The sequence below is a fragment of the Panthera pardus genome, unplaced genomic scaffold (assembly GCF_024362965.1).
Source record: "Panthera pardus isolate Hobbes unplaced genomic scaffold, ASM2436296v1 HiC_scaffold_5, whole genome shotgun sequence".
Taxonomy (NCBI): Eukaryota; Metazoa; Chordata; class Mammalia; order Carnivora; family Felidae; genus Panthera; species Panthera pardus.
The window spans coordinates 12092377-12112000 of NW_026526980.1; the positions used below are offsets into that span (position 1 = coordinate 12092377).

Consider the following 19624-nt stretch of genomic DNA (forward strand, 5'->3'; position numbering starts at 1 on the left):
TCTTTACAGAAGCTGCTCATAATGATGTTTACTGCAGCATTGCTGTTCCCAGACACTCCCGGGAAGCATGTGGACAGCCAGACCTTGACCCCTTGGTGGCCCAGCCATGATCCCAACGATGCTGGAGGGCTGGTTACCTCCACAACCTGGGAGAAAGGAGGGCCCTGCAGGTGTCAGGGGCTCTGGAGAAGAATGCATGGCATTTGAGGATCTGGAAAGAGCCAGATGCTTACAACCAACTCCTCCATGGTGGTGAGGAAGGAACGGGTAGCATGTCATGGACCTCTGCCCTGCCCATCCCTCACTAAGGAAACAGTGGGAGGAGGGGAGCCTGGGTGGCTCAGTCAGTTAAGCGTCTGACGTCGGCTCAGATTTGATCTCGTGAGTCGTGAGTTTGAGCCTCTGGTCGGGTTCTGGGCTGACAGCTCAGCGCCTGGAGCCTGCTTTGGATTCTATGTCTCCCTCTCTCCCTCTCTGCCCCTCCCTTGCTTGTGCTCTGTATTTCTCTCTCGTTCAAAAAAATAAACAAACATTGCAAAAATTAGAAGAAAAAAAGAAAGCACTGGGAGCGATATGGGACATCATAAGACTCACCCCGAAAACTACTACCACTAGTCTACCTCAGCTCCCACCTGGATTAGTGCTACTGTGAGGTAGCTTGTAGGTGGGAAAAGTCCCCAACACCTGGATTAATGCAGGGTTTCCTCATTGTTCTACCAGAGACACTGCTGACCCCTCATCCATTTCTTGCAATCAGAAATCAGCCACTCCCTGGGGACTGATGGCTGTCTTGCTGATCACCACACACCACTGTGACTAGCAGGTGCCGTGTGCTTGTGAGTCGCTACTGAGGAGTGAACACAACCATCACCAGATCTACATGAAGGTTGTGTCCACCACCCCAGAAGGATCCAGGGGGACATGTGCAGTCAATACCATCCAAATAATGACTTGTCTTCTGCCCCTATTACTGTAGATTCGACCTGTTTGTGACAGTGTATACAGGAGTCACACTGTGTGCATCGAAATAGAATGACCGTAGGTCCTCCTGGAAGCAGACACTGACACAGAGGCAGAACTATGATGGCTTTATTACAGGAAACGAGGACAGACAAAATGGAGGGGACAGGAATGGTCAGGGAAAGGATTCATTCCAATACGCGTATCAGACAACTTTTCTAAATATATCACATCGCCACAGCCTACTGGTCACAGTTTAGGGTCCTCTTCAAACTTCAAGTTGTCCTGAAAGGCAAAGAGATTTTGGGTTATAGCAATGGGATCTTCTGTTCTCCTCTATGCATTTTGTCCTTGAAAATATACCTTGGATGAACACTTAATTGTGTGGCTGCATCTGTGTGTCTACCGGTAATGGAAGATGATTGTCTTCAGGTCTTAGATATAGATCCCTGAATGCACACTTTCTCAGAGTTATCTTTTCCTCCTGTGTGAAGTAGGATCTGGATTCTAATAGGGAAAACACAGGGGTCTTTGCTGTATCTTCTGAAACAGGGATTGCCAATCTCTCAGCCTCAGGCAGTATACTCTTAGTTTAATGGAATTGAATGAACATCTCTTGATGAGCTTCTGTGTGGAAATACATTCATTTACACACTGAGGAGGGTGAGTGCCCACTCATCCCATTTATTTTATAAATTCCTTATGTGGTCGTCACCTCTTCATCATACTGATCTCAGAACCCAACCCTATCCCTGTTTCTCAGACAACAAAGCTGAGGTTCTGAGATGGCTCCCCTGGGAGCTGGTATTAGGGATGAGACAGCAGGAACACAGGCAAAGCCTCAGGATATTGTGAGGGAAGTTTCGGAGATGCAAACTTGCAGGCAGGGTGACGACAGCAGATGCAGGTGTGTGGTGACAGGAGTCCAGCAGGGGCGGCCTCTGGTCAACCCTGAATCCCCACTAAGAGTGACTCAGGCTGAAGGCCAAGGAAGACGCTCAGCTGATCTACAACCTGTCTTCACCTTTAGTCTCACTGAGACACACAAACTTAGGCATTTCCTAAGACCAAGTTTAATTTCCCAAACCTCCAGCACATTCTTGCATACATGTCCAGACCTTTCAGAAAACCAAGGGAAATAACAAACTGTATTTAGATTATGAACTATGTGCACTGCGGTAAAGTTGACATTTTGGAGATGATGACCGCATTGTACACTGTGCTTGCACCCATGAAGCAGTTCTTTGCAGATCTCTTGCTGTCCTCAAGCTCCCTGCCCAGGCTGTGGGCCCTGCCAGGAATGGCTTCCAACTCCAACCTACTTTCCCCAACACCCTCTCCTCCACACCTCCTCAAACTCTGCTTACCTTCCACAACTTTCCTTCTATTCCTGTGTGATTCAAGTTTCCCCCATTCCTTCACTGGTGCTTCCATTATGGTGATCACAGGGTCTGTGTCATATAACGCATGTGCCCCATTTCACACAGGACACCTGAGGCACCTAAATTTAGGGGTGCACCTCATCCTTCACAGAACCCACAACATTGTGTCTGTAAAAAACACACCAGTACCTCTGATACCTCTGCCTTTGTGTAAACATCCTCTTTCTTTTTGACAAGAGAAACCTATAGCTTACCGCATTACAGGGAAATGACACAGCCCTTTGTATGTAAGTCCTGAGAAACTTGAGATATGGGAAAGTGTCCTCAGCCAGGTTTGCAGGTGGGTTGCCAAGACTCAGAACCATCATTACGTCATTCCCACCAAGTCTTTCATGAAGAAGATGCATGTGCTTTACCAGTCACTCATCCAGGTCAGGTCATCTTACCAAATGGAGTAGGTGGAGGAGCTGGTGGAGGAGGGGGAGGTGGCCCACAGCCCATGGCTGGTAATGAAGGGCGGTCCATGTGGTAGGGCCTGCAAGGCCATCCTGGGAAAGGACCAGGCCCTCTTGCATCCATAATGGCCTGCAGAACAGAAAAGAATGCGGTGTTCATAGGACAGAACAGAGCATCAACACCAGCAAAAAGTGGAAACCCAAAGAAGCAGTGCTCATCTCCGGCCAGCTTTCCCCCCACCAGGTTCCAAGAGGGCAGCATCAGCACCAGGGAGCCTCTATCCATACTTTGGCTTCCACTTACAGCTTTTGGGGTGGGTAATGGATGCTATGGGGATAAACTAGTGTCCTCACATGTCTGCAAATGTAGAACAGCAAAGGCTCTTGTCCTAGTGGATATATGGTGTGAATGCCAAATTAACAAAATAGCATATTCCCAATAGGAAGGCATCTGAGTCCAAGATCACCCGCCACCTCTCATCCCCCTCCACCACAGAGGCTGCTTATTTGTAAGTGAAGAACCTCTGAATGGGAAGGAATGACAATCCCGGTCTCCACACATGGAATCATAGCCCTCGTGGCTCAAAGCTCTGCCTCTAAGCCCCCGCCTGTGCCCAATCTGCTTCTCTCCCGACAATGGGGTCTTCTGCTCTCTAGAAGTGCTATCCACAGGCACAGAGACACATAGAGGGGTGGGGATCCTGAGGTCCTGAAAAACATCTGGATGCATATTCTTAGAGAACCATGCTACTTATCTATACATGTTAGTTAAGCTTAGCTAATTTATTTTAATTCAGAAGTACTTCTCAGTTTAAGTACAGTACAATTTGCAAGGTAATTGTGTTCTCTAGAAAAAATGAGCTGAAATTCTAAATAACAGAATTATCACAAATGCACATTTGTTTCTGCTGTAAATGCCCATGTTCCACCTGTAAGAGTGACCCAGGACACAAGAGAACCTGCTCATGGGAACACAAATAAAGGACACAGTGGGGAATTACAATGCAGGTAATTATGGATTTTCTCTTCTTCACCACTCATGTTCCAGTGCATGTTTTCTAGGACAAATATGTCACAAAAAGAGTTCAGAGTATTTATACCCAGGGCACACCTGAAGGGATTCTGGACAGCACATTCACAAAAAAAAAAAAAAAAAAAAAAAAAAAAAAAAAAAGGCTGAAGGGTGATGGGTATGAAATTTAGTTTGTCTAAGACCACTCTAAATGACACATACAAAAATATAAGTTGGAGTGAAGGCAGTTTGCATTTTCGAACCATAAGGATAACCTTAGATTTTGTGAACACGTTAATCCCCTAGACAGAAACAGGAAAGGAAGAAAGAGCAAGAGCAATGATTCCACATTGAGGAGGTCCAGGGAATATGAGGCATGCCAGGAGACTTCCAGGTGGAGTGTGGGGTCATCCTACTTGGGTTATTTCCAGGAACACACTGGAAAAGTCCTAAGGTCCTCACCTCTAAATACGTTTGGCTTCTAAACTTACTATAAGGAGTTGAGAGGCAGAAAATAGACAAGCCCATAGACACTTGGGTTAAGGTTATGCATTTGGAAAATAAGAAAAACAAGCAGATGTATCATACAACACACAAAACAGACACAGTGCCAGGAGAGAGCACTGAACAGAAAAATGAGAGTTTCCCAGAAGAGTTTTACTGAAAATGGCCACGGTGTTTACTGTATCCTTCTTGACCCTTTTAGAGTCTGTGTTGTTCTCACTCACAGGAGCAACTTCTGGATCTGCAAAAGGCCCTAGAAGGGATGGAGGTTTATTCTGATTTGAGGAGATTGTGCAGAGATTAAAAAAACAAACCCTCCCCTCATTCCTCAAGCATCTTAAACTCTTTGGCCCAGTCAGATCCCAAGTCACATACAGAGGGTAGCCCCACATGCTTCAGGTGATCCCAAGGCAAAGGGGAGAACCACCCCTAAACCTTGATGAAGACCCATAAACGCCCTGGCTCAGGTGTTTTCATAACTCATCAAACAACTACGGATGGCTGGTGGCTCACCTGGACAGATACACATTAGGCTGAGCCTCATGCCTCCCATAGCCCAGCACATGGACTGTGTATAGCACACATCTGCTGAAGCCCTATGTCTGCTTTTGTGTCTACAGCCCCATTCCATCTCCACAAGAGACACCTGTACCAACACAGCGTGTGGGAAATGACACAAAGATGATATGTTGATCAAGAGAAACTCAAGGAATGTGGTTATGGCGGCAAACGCTTTTCCCTCGCATTGCAATGGTTTGTGGTACCACCTCTGCACCTTGTCCAAGACTCAACAACAACAACAATTAGATGAAGGTGCTTTGCAAGTCAAATCATACTGCTCAGATCATCTTACCACACGGTGTAGGTAGAGAGGTCCGGGGTGGTCCCCAGGGCCACCAAGGTTCAGGAGGTGGACATGCCCTATAGCCCATGGGGGGACCTCTAGGGTAGGGTGTGCAGAATCTTCCAGTTAACAGAGGAGGTCCCCATGGATCCACGCTGCCCTGCAGAAGAGAAGTGACAGCTATGTGCATATAGCAGACAAGACAACCAATACCAAAAACAGCTGAAACCCACAGAAGAATATGTCAGCACCTGCCAACTTCTCAGCCACCAGGATCCAAGGGAGTAGCATCAGTACCTGAAAACCCCATCTCTCCCACTGGGTACCGCCTACAGCTTAGGCAAATAAATGCTGGAGGTTAAACTACGGTCACCACATGTCCCTGCCCATGGCTTAGAATGTAGAACAAAATGATCTCATTTTAGAGGAATCAAAGAAGTAATTCCAATCTAATGAAGTAGCATATTCCAGACAGTCAGACATCTATGTCCAGGATCACCCTGCATCCCTCCACTACAGTGACTATAGAAGCTCTGGTTTTGGCATATTCCAAACACAAAAAAAAAATTGAGTGCAAATAAACACCTGATTCTCTGCACACGAAATCACAGCTACTACTGGCGAAAAGTTCTTCCTGCCGGCTCCTTATTTTGTCCCCTCTGCTTCCCTCCCTACGAAAGGGGTCTTCCCTCTCTGGAACTGCTGTCAAAGGCCACAACACCACTGGGGAGTTGGGGACGCCTGGAGTCTTGCAGGGGAACTGAGAAAGTGTTTGCTGTGAGGAACATATTACTTATCAACGACTACTAAGCCCACATGTGTTTACCTGAATTCATAAGGAATTCTGATTTTGAGCACAGTACAAGACACAGAGTAATATATACCCTATGGAAAAAAAGAGGTTGAAATTCCTGTAACAGAATTAATGCAAATGTGTTTTGATTTTGGTGTAAATTTCCATGGATGTGTCATGAGTGATGGTATCAGCTCTAACGCTGATTGGAGACAAACAGAACCTGCTCCTATGAACACAACTGAAGGACCTCGTGTTCAGAATATTTTTACCTAAGATACATTTTAAAGGATTCCCAACAGTTCATTTACCAACAAAGACGTGAAGGTGGTGAAGGTGGTGAGTTATGACAATGACTTTGTGCATTCTAAGTTGTACAAGGCACACAATGTAAAGATAGAGGGAAGTCTTTCCGCATTTCCAATTAACAAATAGCTTTAACATGTTAATCACATGACCATTAAGAGGAAAACAACAACAACACTGATCCCACAGAGAGGCGGTATAGTAGTAGTCAACAAGCCTAGAGACTTTAGTATGGAGTGCAGTGTATCTCCCTGGTGTTATCTCCAGAACACATGAGAAAAGCCATAGGTCCCTCAACCTCTAAGTTCCTTTGGCTACTAACCGTTCCAGAAAACGATGACAGGCTGCAAAGAGAGGAGCCTGTAGACTCTTGGGTTAAGGCTGTGCATTTGGAAAACAGAAACAGGCAGACATATCACACAACACACAAGAAAAGGGAAAAGGCCATAGAGACTGCTGTACTGCAAAAGAGGGTTTCCCAACAGACTTACAACTGAAAATGGCCCCAGCATTTACCTTGTCCTTTTCTGCATTTTTGGTAGAGTGTTTGTTGTTGTGACTTACTGGAGCGACACCAGCTTCTGGATGGGCTAAAGGCTCTAGAAGGGATAGAGGTTTATTCCGATTTTAATAGGCTGTGCAGAATTCAAACAAACACCACATTTTGTGACATCTTAAACTTTTCTCCACGCTTCAGACCATGAGGAGAGGCAGAGAGTAACCCACAAAGCCTTAGGTGACCCCAAAGATAAAGGGAGATCCATCCCATCTTGTTAATGAAGAAACCATAGGGCCCTGGTTCGTGTTCTTCATAATTAGTCAAATAACTTGCAACAGGTCAGTTCAAATAGAAATCTGGAATGCGTCACCAAAATAGCCATTTCTCAATGTACATTAGGGGTAATAACTCACCATCTCAGATCTTATCTTACAGATAAGAATAAAAATGAGAGTACTGATTGGGATAACATCAAAAAACCCTCCACAGAAGAGCATGGGTGTGTTTCTTCTGGCTCCAGGCGAATTGTTCAATCTTCCAGCTTATCTATAAGCTGCCTTCCACATGTGAGCAGGTATTATGTAACTATTTCCGAATAGAAATATACTTGACTGATATTATACTAATGAGAAAAGTAAAACTGTGGGAATTTAGCACTGAAGCTTCACACTTGCACTGATAGCATCAGGGGACTAAGCTATATGGAACCTGAACTTAGGAATGTAGGAAATATGGTTCAGAAAAAATAAGACAAAAATAAAGGAACATAAAAAATAGTAAATAAATGACCTTCTCCCCCCAAAAACTAAAATAAAATTGAGTCAAGGTAGGAAGAAGGAGGAGGCCTATGTGCCATGTGACATGATGGCATGTCACCCCTCCAGACTCATCTCTTTAGTTAGGGGATGCTGGAGGAGGCGGGAGGGTCTGCAGTTGGGGGAGGGGCATAAGCTCCACAAGTCACAGGGACAAGTGCCCCACTGCCTGGGGCACCCTCCTATCACCCCTTCAGACAACCTGATGTCCTTAGTGCTTGTGATTCTTTCCAGGCCCCAGGAACAGGCTGCACAGAACAAATTAGGTTGCTGCCCATCACCATGTGCTCCTTACCTCTCCTTGGAGGGTTCTGGGTCTGTGGTCTTCCAGGCATTGGTTTCTGCCTCATGTATCCCTCAAGCAGCCTCTTTCCTTCCATCATGTCCAGTCTTGGATACAGAAAAAGAATGGACTTCCATAAGAGTTGCAACACCACGTCCTCTACAAGACACTAAACAGCACAACTGTCATCCCTCGACACACCATTAAAAACACATGTCAAGATCACCCACCTGTGTTTCAAGTGGGCCGCCTCCCTCCTCTCCTTCGCCATCTCCCTCTCCCAGATCTGAGTCTTGATCTGGGGGAGAAAAACACATCCACCTTCAGTCATGCCAGACTGTGCACCAAAGAGACAGAGGAGGAAAAAAAGAAAACACTTACCCAGTTGTGCTGAGCATTCTCCTCATAAACTGCGATCTGAAAAAGCCAACAACGAAAAGCCCGTGTTTAGGGATTCCAAGGGCCACTACACTCACCAGCATGAGGTGCTAAGGGTTTAATACGTCACGCAGAATTCAAGTTACCTGGTGTCTGAAGGTGAGCTCTTTCTGTCGCAGCTGTTCTCGTGTTTGTTCAATTTGTCGCCTGTGAGTTACAATTGCGTTCGTCAAATAAGGCCTAATATTGCGCAGGATTTTAAATGATCTGCCCATGTTCCCATCAACTTCATATCCATCTCCTAATACAATTTATCCTTACACATGAAACACTTTTCACATAATTATAAATGTACAGTAGGACCAAAGTGATTGTCCCATCCTTTCCTTACTCATTATCCCCTGCCTACAGAGTTCAGAGTTTGTAGAATTCCTTCCCATTTTCAATCTTTCATCATATGACAAGTGCCTTTCATCATAAAGCTCTATTCTCCTTTAACTTTGTACTCACCATGTTTCCCAGGGTTGCAAAGACCAAGGCCATCAAATGGCACTACCATGTTGATGGGTATGATTTCATCTTATAACAAACTGCTTTCCTATAGATTATGACATGTGACACCACCCCTCAGGAATGTTGGCATGGATGAAGTTTCCACATGGTCAGGCCAGCACTGGAGATGTGGAAATGTTTAGTAACTTAACTGTTTTACTCTTTCTAATAGTTATCTTTTTCTATCTGTTAATTCCCTATAGATACGTCCTCTGAATTTGCGTTTGTATACTACGTTCATGGAGTCCACCCATTGTACCAAGGTTCAAACTAAGAAATGAACAGGGGTTTCATGAGCCTCTGCTGATTAGTATCTGAACTCACTTGCACTTGTGTATTTCCTCTGTAGCTATTTTCAGATTTTCTTCTGCAGTTGCCATCTGATTCTTCACTGCAGCTAGTTCACAGTCCATCGTATCCAGCTTTCTAGGATGAGAAAGATATATACATAGTCCAGGAGCCAAGGTCCAGAAATTCTGCCTTTTAACTTCCCAGCTCTCTTGAAGGCCTAGATTCAAATATGCCTACACTGTCCTCCCATTGATGCACAGACTGACAACACAATCAGAGAAATGAAGACCCCATTTAAGGTCAAAGAAAAATCAACCCCTGTCTGCTGCCAAGTCACCTGCAATCAGAGCGGTCTTTCGAGTTCTCTGCTTCTACTCCTTCATCATAAAGTCATCAAATAACATTGCACTTTGTGCCTTCCTAGAGTTGGTCTTTTGTTCGAGATGGTGAAGGCTCATTTCAGTTCAACGTGAAAAACTATGCCTGACCGGCTATACCCATTAGGATGAAGCAGGGGATCATCATTGCCTTATACCTCCATGGGGCAATGCACTGAGTCTCAGTCCAAAAGTTGTACCCGGACACAGACACTCAGTATGGAAGATAGCCTTCCAGGATATGGTTTCACCAGCATTGCAAATCACTCCCACACAGGAGTTACAGGAGTGTAACCCCTGCCTCTTCCTTCAAAGATCCTGGTGGAGGAAAAGGCCAATCTTAAAGTGGCAGTATCTACTGAAATATAACATGATGTGAACTGTCCCACAGTCAGGCTGTTATCTCCAGGAAATAGATTTCAGACGGAAAACTATCAACTTCATGGAGTCAATCCAGTCTTTAACAAGACGGAGTTTATTGATAGTGAAGGCAGCAAAAGGCAATGCTTCAAAAGTCTGGTTTGCTGTGCTGCCCTCAGACTACTTAGTTCATGGTGTTGCTTTAAAGGGTTTCAACTTGGCACTGGATATACTCAAGAATCACATGCAAAACTGAAAGACTCTTAGAAAATGAGCAAAAGCACTAGACGGAGAAAGGCACATGCATTTCCTTCTGGCCTCTCAGGCAGTCCTTCAGCAAATGCTTTCTGGTCTGTGGCTGTCATGTAGTGGCTCTGTTGTGAGGGGGTAAAGATAGAGAGGTGGTCAGAGCTTACAAATTAACAAAAACAAGATGTAAGTGAGACAGAGAAGCCCCCACCCCAGGTGTGAGAAGGACTAACACAAAGCTGAGTCTCAGGGAAGAGAAGGAAGAGTTTACTTTTCAATGTGAATGAGGGACTTTAAGGTCCCTGATCTCCTCCTGAGAACAAAAGAAAATACTGGACAAAAGAGGAAACATGTGAGTGGTGCACCAAATTTGTAATGAACCCATGAGACACACTTCATGCAAATCTCACTTGCAGACTGGATGAAGGCATCCAGTACTGATGGCATCCCAAACCACTGTCCATTGTGTCTACAGCAAGATAATTCCATTTTTCCCATAGATATTTTTGACCCAAGTCTGGTGCTGAACAACGATGACCTAATTCCCGGCTGATAGGACAATGTGATGGGATTGAAACCTATAGGACAATGTAAATGGATCCAGAGGGAATCCAGGTATCAATGTGATTAATGCCTTCCCTCGTCCACCCTAGGTACATGACACAACAATGTGTGGCAAGCAGTAAGGACAGAAATGAAAATGCAGGTTCCAGAAAGCAAGGTAGGAAGGGCAGGCACAATTCTACTGAATGCATTTGGCAAAAATACTCTGGATCCAATTCTAAAAGAAATACATTTACCTATACTGGCCACCACATTCCTTCATACAACAGTACCTGGGACTCTTATCACATGAACATCTTACTTTTCTATAGCCACTTTTCTTTCTTCATAGTGTTCTTCCAGGATGCCTGCTTTCTCCTTCAACTGTCTGACTTTGGCTTCCTCGACTGCTTTCGCAGACCTCAATGCATTACACTTGTCCTCCAGGGCCTTTTTACTTTCTGTCAAAAAATGAACTTTATTTTTGTGTGTGCACACGACATGAGACTTGGTTTTGGGGTGACAGGAAAAGGGCAAGTACCACGAAGGCAGGAAGCTATTCCTTCCCTTCCCAAAGCAAACCCATTGCCACCATATGGGCATTTCTCCCCAACAGACAACATACCTTCCAGTTCACAGTTAGTGGACATCACGGCTCTCAGTTCTGGATCCTCAAATTGACCGTTTGCATCTTGTGACTTTAAGACAGATGTGAAAAAAAGACATTCAAGAAATAATGACCGCATAACAATGTGAGTGTACCTAACACAGCAGGACTATGCATGGCAACAAAGAAAGATCCCAAAGCATAAATATAACCATGAGAAGGCAAAGAACATGGAATATAGTTCAAGTCAAAGAGCTCACAAATGGCTTTCTTAGGGGAATATTCACACTGAACATTGTTCAGCATTAAGGGAGGAGGGCAGTAGACAATTTGGCTATTGCCCTTCATCTCTCAACTGTCTTGGGGGATTTTCTCCATATCTTGGGAGGGCAGGGCTGAATGAGGTGGTAATTACCCAGCTATGAAAATAAAAGACACTTGCTAGTCCTTGAAATAGCAAAACTCCTCAGGGTGGTCCTAAGTGAAATTCCAGGTCCTTGTGAGGATGGAGGTTTGGCTCCCAGAGGCCCACCCTCTACTGTGGTAAACAGCAGAAGAATATGCTGTGCTCACCTCACCCAATGAACAAAAAGCCTCCAAAGCCAAGTTACAGTAAAACTCAGCAGCCAACTCATCACTTGTGGATTCTTGACATTCCTCTCTCTCTCTGATTGCAAGGTAGCAAGTGCACTTTGAAGGGTGTCATTTAAATTTTAAATCAAGTGCTCAACTTTTTTTGATGTGCTCCTTCAACAAAACATGTTGAATGAGCAATAATAATTCATTATTTTACTGGTGTTTTTAGAATGCAATCCAGGCAAAGAAGGGATTCTTACTTTCTTTTTTTTTATTTTTATTTTTTAACGTTTATTCATCTTTGAGAGACAGAAAGAGACAGAACACGAGTGGGGAAGGGGCAGAGAGAGGGAGACACACACACACAGAGAAGCAGGCTCAAGGCTCCCAGCTGTCAGCACAGAGCCCCACATAAGGCTCAAACTCAGGAACTGTGAGATCATGACCTGAGCCAAAGTCGGATTCTCAACTGACTGAGCCACCCGGGCACTCCATGGGATTCTTACTTTCAATTTAGGAGCTTCAGCAGAGTGAATGTTCCTTCTTCTCTCAGCTTCTTGAAGACGTATCTTTGATTCATTGATCTACATATAAAACATATGAAAAAGGAATCAGAATTCAAAAATAGCATCATGGTAGATAAACCTATCTCTAAATGTGTGATTCCTTTCACTAATAAAGAGGTAGTTCTTTACATTTGTGAAGCTTGTCTTGAATTGGGAGTGTTTCTACAACACATGAACTAGGTCAGTAGGATGAACTACCAGAGGTGAAATAACTGAAATAAAATCACACAAAGAATATTTGAAAGGGCAATGCTACCTTCTGTTCCCAAATGGATATTGCTTCAGCCAGCTCTCTGTTTTCTTTCTTCACTGTGTTGATCTTTTCAGTTATTTGCTGTAAATTAACTAAAAAGAGATAAAACAATTTCTAAGGTTGTTACCAAACTGGTGACATCGAATAATCCCACTGTATTAGCAGCAGAGACACATTATCTGACACGTGGGTGTAACTAACTTTTTTGCTTTCTTACTGTGCCTGAAGAAAGCAAGTTTTAGTAGCATTTTAAACCCAAGGAACCGGGGCTCCTGGGTGGCGCAGTCGGTTAAGCCTCCGACTTCAGCTCAGGTCATGATCTCGTGGTCCGTGAGTCCGAGCCCCGCGTCGGGCTCTGGGCTGATGGCTCAGAGCCTGGAGCCTGCTTCCGATTCTGTGTGTCTCCCTCTCTCTGCCCCTCCCCCGTTCATGCTCTGTCTCTCTCTGTCTCAAAAAGAAATAAACGTTAAAAAAAAATTAAAAAAAAAATAAACCCAAGGAACCTTATTTCACTGAGATCACTATACGTGTAAGCTCTAGAACACTGACTCCTCTAACAAGCACAAAGTGTAAACTTCTCTTCTATTGGCCCAGTGTGAGAGCTCTCATGCCCTGAGTTCGCTCTTCTCACCGCGACCGCTGCTGCATTCACAGTGATGAGCACCAGCCTTTGAGGGCTTACGAAGTGTCAGGCAGCCACCCTGGCTCTCAACACACAGTGCCACAGAATCACCACAGTCTATAGGGCCCATGCAGAATACAGTACCCCCATTTGCATCACGTTCACTTCTCATTCTCCCCTGGCATGAATGGCTCCCTCCACCTCAGACTCAAAACCATGGTTTAAACCTCTCTTGTGACACACACCCTGCCAGGCAATATCTGGCTTCTTCTCTAAGCTTAGGCCACTTGATAGACTCAGAGAGGGTTTTCTCATCTTCACATGTCACCAAGAGCCATGTCATGGCAAAGTACTCACTCCAAACCTCAGACTCATATCATCACTTGTTTCCTAACCATTTCTATGCAAAATTACACTCATCCTGTTCTCCTTCCTCCTATGATGTTTTCCTCCCCTGGTCTCTTAAGAGATGCCAAATCCTTCCACAGTGTCACTTAGCCTCCAAACAGGGAAGAGAAAGATTTTCAAGAGTTAACAAGTCAATTAGACATCAGAAGTCACCATATTTATCCCTAGTTAAAAAATTAAAACCCACATCAAACACCAGTACTGAAAAAAACTTACAAAGAATACTAAAACCTTAAATCTTACCTTGATATACTGGAGGCTCTATCTGAGAGAGGAAGAAACAAAATAAGTTTGAGGTCAAACATATTATTAGTAAAAACGTATTCTTTCTGATAAAATATTAAACGTAAACCAATGAAATTACAATGATCATTTTGTTCAGCATAATGAATTCATAATATTAAATATAAGCAAAAATTAGAATTTCATATTTAGTTCATGATTCCTTATAAACCATTTCTGATAAAAGCATAAAGATTCACGGCTTATTTTCACTAAAAAATAGATTTACATTCTATTCCATGAACATCAACGTATTCAATTTTGTCAGTGCATAATGCAGACAGTTTTAAAATTATATAAATAAAATATTTGTCTGATTTTTTTCTCTTGTAGTCAAACCCAATATCCACACTGAAATCCAGAACCTAGGATCATTTGAAAGTCCAAAAGAAAGAGAGAGAGAGAGAGACAGGGAGAGAGAAATAAAGAAAGAGACCCACGGGGGGGGTGGGGAGAGATGGAGGGGAGGGAAGGGAAGGGAAGGGAAGGAGGAAGGAAGGGAAGAGGAAAGAAAAGGAAAACCTTTGTAGTAAGATATGCCTCTTTCATTCTCTAGAAAGCTTTCTGAAATCGTACAGAGTTGGCTGTTCTCTGAATCAATAAACAATTACAACATGTCAGGTGCTATGATTTTCCTAGATCACTAAAAACAGAGGGTCTTCCAAAAACAAAAGCCATCAAATGAGAAAGAGAGTGGAACGTGACTAGAGAAGAAGCACAGGCAACAAAAGAAAAGATGGCTAACATTTCAAAAAAAAAAAAAAAAAGGAAAAAGTGCTCCCCGTAAGAAGGTATAAGAAAAACAAAAGGAACTTCACTCGTGTAGAGGCAGTGGTCTGAGGCAAGGGTTCAAAGCTTCCATACCTCCTTCTGGAAACGTGAACAAAAGAGAGATCACAGGTATTAGGGAGTAATGGTTGTCTGGGCAAAATTAGAAGTAATAATTTAAAGCCTGACTGCACAAGTATTTCTGTTTTCTAGGAGCCCTAAAAGAATGTCAACCATGGAAAACCATCCTGTGATGGTCTTGTGTCCACTGAAAAGTAACAACCACAAGATAGTGACTGTGGGACTAAAGGATGCTTCCCCACTCCCAGCCCCTCACTCTTTGGAAAAGTGCCTTTATAAGCCTGGCACACTACCCCTTTAGGGAGCGATACGCCTCTTTCTTGTTGGCACCATTGTATACGAGCTATCTCTAATAAACTCTACCTGCTTTGTTTCCCTTGAGTTCAGTGTTCATTCCTAGGACACTGAGACTCAAGAACCTGGTCTTGGGGATCCAATAACACCCAGACCCGAGTCATCCCCTGGTGAATTATAGCTCAGTAAAATCTAGGCCAGACTCTACTTTAACAAAAGGTAAAGACACATTTTCCTGACTTCTAGAATGCCTATCCCTACTCAAAAGTTTTAAATGGGGCTGAAGCTAGCCCCAACATCTTGCCAGGATATTGGAATATCAATGTGTTATCAAAAAGCAAGTCATAATAATGTTGTTATAGGAAAGTGTATCTATGGAGGGCAAATAGAAAACCATGGATAGTCTTTAACATCACATGTTTCCTTTCCTAAGCAGGGGAAATGGAAACAGAGATGGACTTACAAATACATAATATTTATATTTTCTTTATGAGGGGAAAGATTTCTAAATTGGCAGGAAAGAGGAAAAACAGCCATTTAGACATAAACTCATGGTATTCTGTTCTTCCTTAGAAGGCCTGCCCTCAAGAGAAACTATTTCTCCAAAACCTAATGGGGGTTTTCCTAAACACAAGCAATGCAGATGAAGGGAAATACTCAACTACAGTGCTCTTCCTCCTTCCTGTCTCACAGGGGAGTAAACTCAGCCTAAAACCTAGTCAGGTAAAGGCAAAACTTCACACTCAAGGCCTATTCACCTCAGTTTCTTTAAACAAGGATGTGACTCCCAGCTCTCAAAAACACTCACAAGGTACCCTAAAAGGAAAAGCCACATATTTTGAACACACAATGCAAGCATTAGACTCATATTTCCCATGGCAGAGATGTTGAGATAATCAGGCTGGGAATTTACAACTGCTCTGATTAATAGGAGAATAACTCTAATGGGAAAAGTGGTCAGTATGCAAGAAGAGGTGGTGAGTGTGAGCACAAAGATGATAACTCTAGGATCCAAGAGATTTTGGTTCTAGAAATCAAAAACACCATAACAGAAATAAGAAATGCCTTTGTGGATATATTAACACACACAACATAGCTGAGGAAAGACTCAACAAGCAGAAGGAAATATCGAGTAGAAACATCTGAAACAGAAACACAAAGAAAATAATTAAAAATACAACACAGAACATCCAAGACCAGGGGGACAATTACAAAAGGTGTAACATACACAAAATGGGAATACCTGGAGAAGAAGTGAAAAGAAGACACATTTGAAGTGAAAATGACCATGAGAATTTTCCAAAATTAATGATAGTCGCAAACCACAGATCCAGGAAACTAAAAGAATTCCAAGCAGGATAAATACCCCCCCCCAAAAAAAAACCCCCACCACAACAACTACAACAAAAAACTACCCCTAGACATATACTATTCAATCAACAGAAAACTGAAAACAAACAATTTGGAAGAAGGTAAGGGGAAGTGTTGAGGGCTGGAGTTACAGGGAGAAGGGAGAAATAACACCGTACCCAAGAGGAACCAGGAAAAAAAAAAATACTCAGAATTCAGAAACCATGCCATCAAGAAGAATGAAATGTTTATAGTGTTAAAAGAAAAGAACCCATCACGAGAATTCTGTGGCTACTGAAATTATCTTTCAAAACATTCTACAAAGTAAGGAAAATTATCGGACATACTGAAGTCAATAATAAAGGCTTAATTCTCCAGGGAAACATAATCCTTAATGTGCATGCATTAACAACAGAGTGTCAAAATACATGAGGCAAAAACTGATACAACTGCTAGAAGAAACAGACATACACATTATTATGGCTGAAAGAATTCAATACCCTCTATCAGTCATTGACAGGTTGAGCATACAGACATTCAAATTTAAGAACACAGTTGGACTGAACTGCATCATCAGTCACCTGGATGGCATTACCATCTATAGAACACTTCAACAGTAGACAACTACACATTCTTCTCAAACTCACATAGAACATTCACTGACATGGACCATATTCAGGGTCAGAAAATACATCTTAACTTAAAGTCAACAAAATCATAGACAATATGTTCTCAGAACACAAATGCAAGCTAGACATCAATAACAGAAAGACTGGTGGAAAACTACAAAAAAATATTAGAGATATTCTAAGAGAAGATATAGAATAGAGATAGAATAGAGATATTGTAAAAGAAGTGGGTTAAAGAAGACAATTCACAGAATTTTAAAAATATTTCCATCTACATGATAATGAACATTGGAATTATTACAATATGTGGCTGCAATGAACACAGTGCTTAAAGGAAAATTTGAAATACTGAATGCATACAAAAGGTCTAGTTAAAAATTTGTGCTTACCAAAAAAAAAAAAAACAAAAACAAACTTCTGCTTACTTATGATTACAAGCCTATCTATAAGGTACTTTAGTATACTCACAGCAAGGACAACTGTCCAGAGGTAAACCAGACATGCACAAATTGCAAGGGTGGCAGTAATAATGGTAAGCTTCCACAGAATCCCAAATACACGAGAGCCAAAAGGGAAATGGCCAGCCACAATATGGACAAGCTGAAATAATATTTGAGACAATGAGGAATATCAAAGACATTTATAATATCTGTTACAAAGAATCATCTTTACAAACCTTCAACCAGCCTCCAGGAGGTTATAAGCACATCTCTCAAATGCCTCCTCATGAAGGACAGGGCGGACACAGGGCTTACAAAGGAGCAGGGGCAAACTTGTGGGAGTGATGACTGTGTTTACTTACTATGGCGATGGCTTCATTGCTTCTTATCTATATCACATATCAACAAACTGTAATCTTTACAAAGGTCTTGTTATTATACATAAGTTATACCACACTGCAGCTGTTGGGAAAATCTAATAGGCCATCTTAGAAAATTTATAGTGCTGACAAACACACTGGAACAATTTTTAAATAGTTAGCAGAACTTAAGAATTTATCAGCCAACTTAAAATTGAAAAAAAAAACAAAATAAAAAAAAATAAATGCAAACTTTTAGTAGACAAGAAGTAAATGACCTCTGTTGTACATTCGTGAAGTACCTGGATAAAATACTTTGGAACATTTCCAAAAATACACCAAAGTTTATAGAAGGATGGGAGGAAGTAACAATGAAAATGTACTAGAGGTTCAAAGGAGATTGTTATAGAGCCAGATGTTTACAGATATGGATATGACTGAGAGAGATGGGAAGCTGTTATTATAATAATATGGGATTATTCCACCAAAATAAATTCTACATTACTGTTTAGTTTCTAAAAACACGAGGTTTTCTTTTTTCTAATGTTTATTTTTGAAAGAGAAAAAGAATGGGGGAGGAACAGAGAGAGAAGGAGGCAGAGAATCCAAAGCAGTCTCCACGGTGTTAGCACACAGCCTGATGCTGGGCTCAAACTCACGAACTATGAGATCATGACCTGAGCCAGAATCAAGAGTTAGATGCTTAACTGACTGAGCTATGCAGGTGCCTCATGAGATTTTACTTTCAAGGTTTACTTTGAATCTGAATCACAGCTCAGGTTGTCAGATTTCTGAAGTAAATAAAGATTGGCATAATCAGGTGATCTTGTCTATTTTGATGAAATCTATGAGATTTTAAGTTATTTGAACACACATCTCCAAATAGCCAATACAATAAAGTCAAGTTCCTATTTCATAGGGTTGAACCTAAATCAATCAATAGCTACTGTGAAAATTACTTTCCAAAAGAATACAAAAGTCCTGAATATGCTCACCAAAACAACAGGACACATATCATTTTACTAAAACTAGGCTTACCAGTATTTTAGGAGAAAATACACTCACAATGCAATTCATACTAATTCACATACCAAACTTTAATTTTGTGCCAATAAATCTCTCTAGAAAGCAGCCTCCAAAATGTGTACCATTTGTATCTTCAGCTCTCAGGACTGAGGTCACTAAAATGTGTGCTGGTGGGAAATGTACACTGTCGTTGAGTGGCCACTGTCTAAAAGAAAGCAGGAGCTGTCCGCTCAATGATTGATCATGGGGATCAAATGCACCACAGACAGAGGCCATCTTGACACGAATGGTAAACATTCTAAGTCCTGGGCACTCTTGATACCTCTAGCAGCTATATGGAAGCTGATATCAGTAGTTAATCTTAACTAGATTAGATCCAATGGGGTCAATAACGCCAGGTTCTCACAGACGATGGCCATGACTAGGTGGAGGTGGGAAATGCAAGACAAGTTAGTTTATGGACGAATTCAGAGATGAGGGAGGGAGAGAGAGCTGAACTGATCTGTGAGATACATTCTAGGTAGAGGGGGGAATTTCCAATAAACAGAACCAAGAAATTTCCTCCTTCATAGACTCAAAAGAAATAGAATAGATTCTGTTTTGACTGGAGGTATTCACGTAGGAGGATTCTTCCTCAATTTAGGTTGTTCCTGACTTGGGACTTTGTAGATCCCTCTCTAAGAATCTGGTGCGTGCTAATCTAAAGAAATCTACTTCTCTCTATGGGTGTTCCCTGTCTCTCTGTCTCAGGCTCCTGGAA

The 19624-nt window shown here is 42.4% G+C and overlaps 1 protein-coding gene across 1 annotated transcript; it reads right to left on the reverse strand.

Annotated features, from left to right (window-relative positions):
* Positions 1-1073: 1073 nt before the first annotated feature.
* Positions 1074-12693, reverse strand: LOC128774868 (transport and Golgi organization protein 1 homolog). Its single transcript, XM_053894463.1, has 13 exons — positions 12609-12693; positions 12293-12370; positions 11229-11301; positions 10926-11064; positions 9108-9209; positions 8378-8438; positions 8235-8270; positions 8084-8151; positions 7866-7960; positions 6773-6855; positions 5254-5317; positions 2789-2927; positions 1074-1245 (listed from the first exon to the last, which is right to left on the reverse strand). Exons 3-13 carry the CDS (start codon positions 11251-11253, stop codon positions 1236-1238), a joined length of 822 nt encoding a protein of 273 aa, XP_053750438.1. The 5' UTR covers positions 11254-11301; positions 12293-12370; positions 12609-12693; the 3' UTR covers positions 1074-1235.
* Between the last annotated feature and the right edge of the window lie 6931 nt (positions 12694-19624).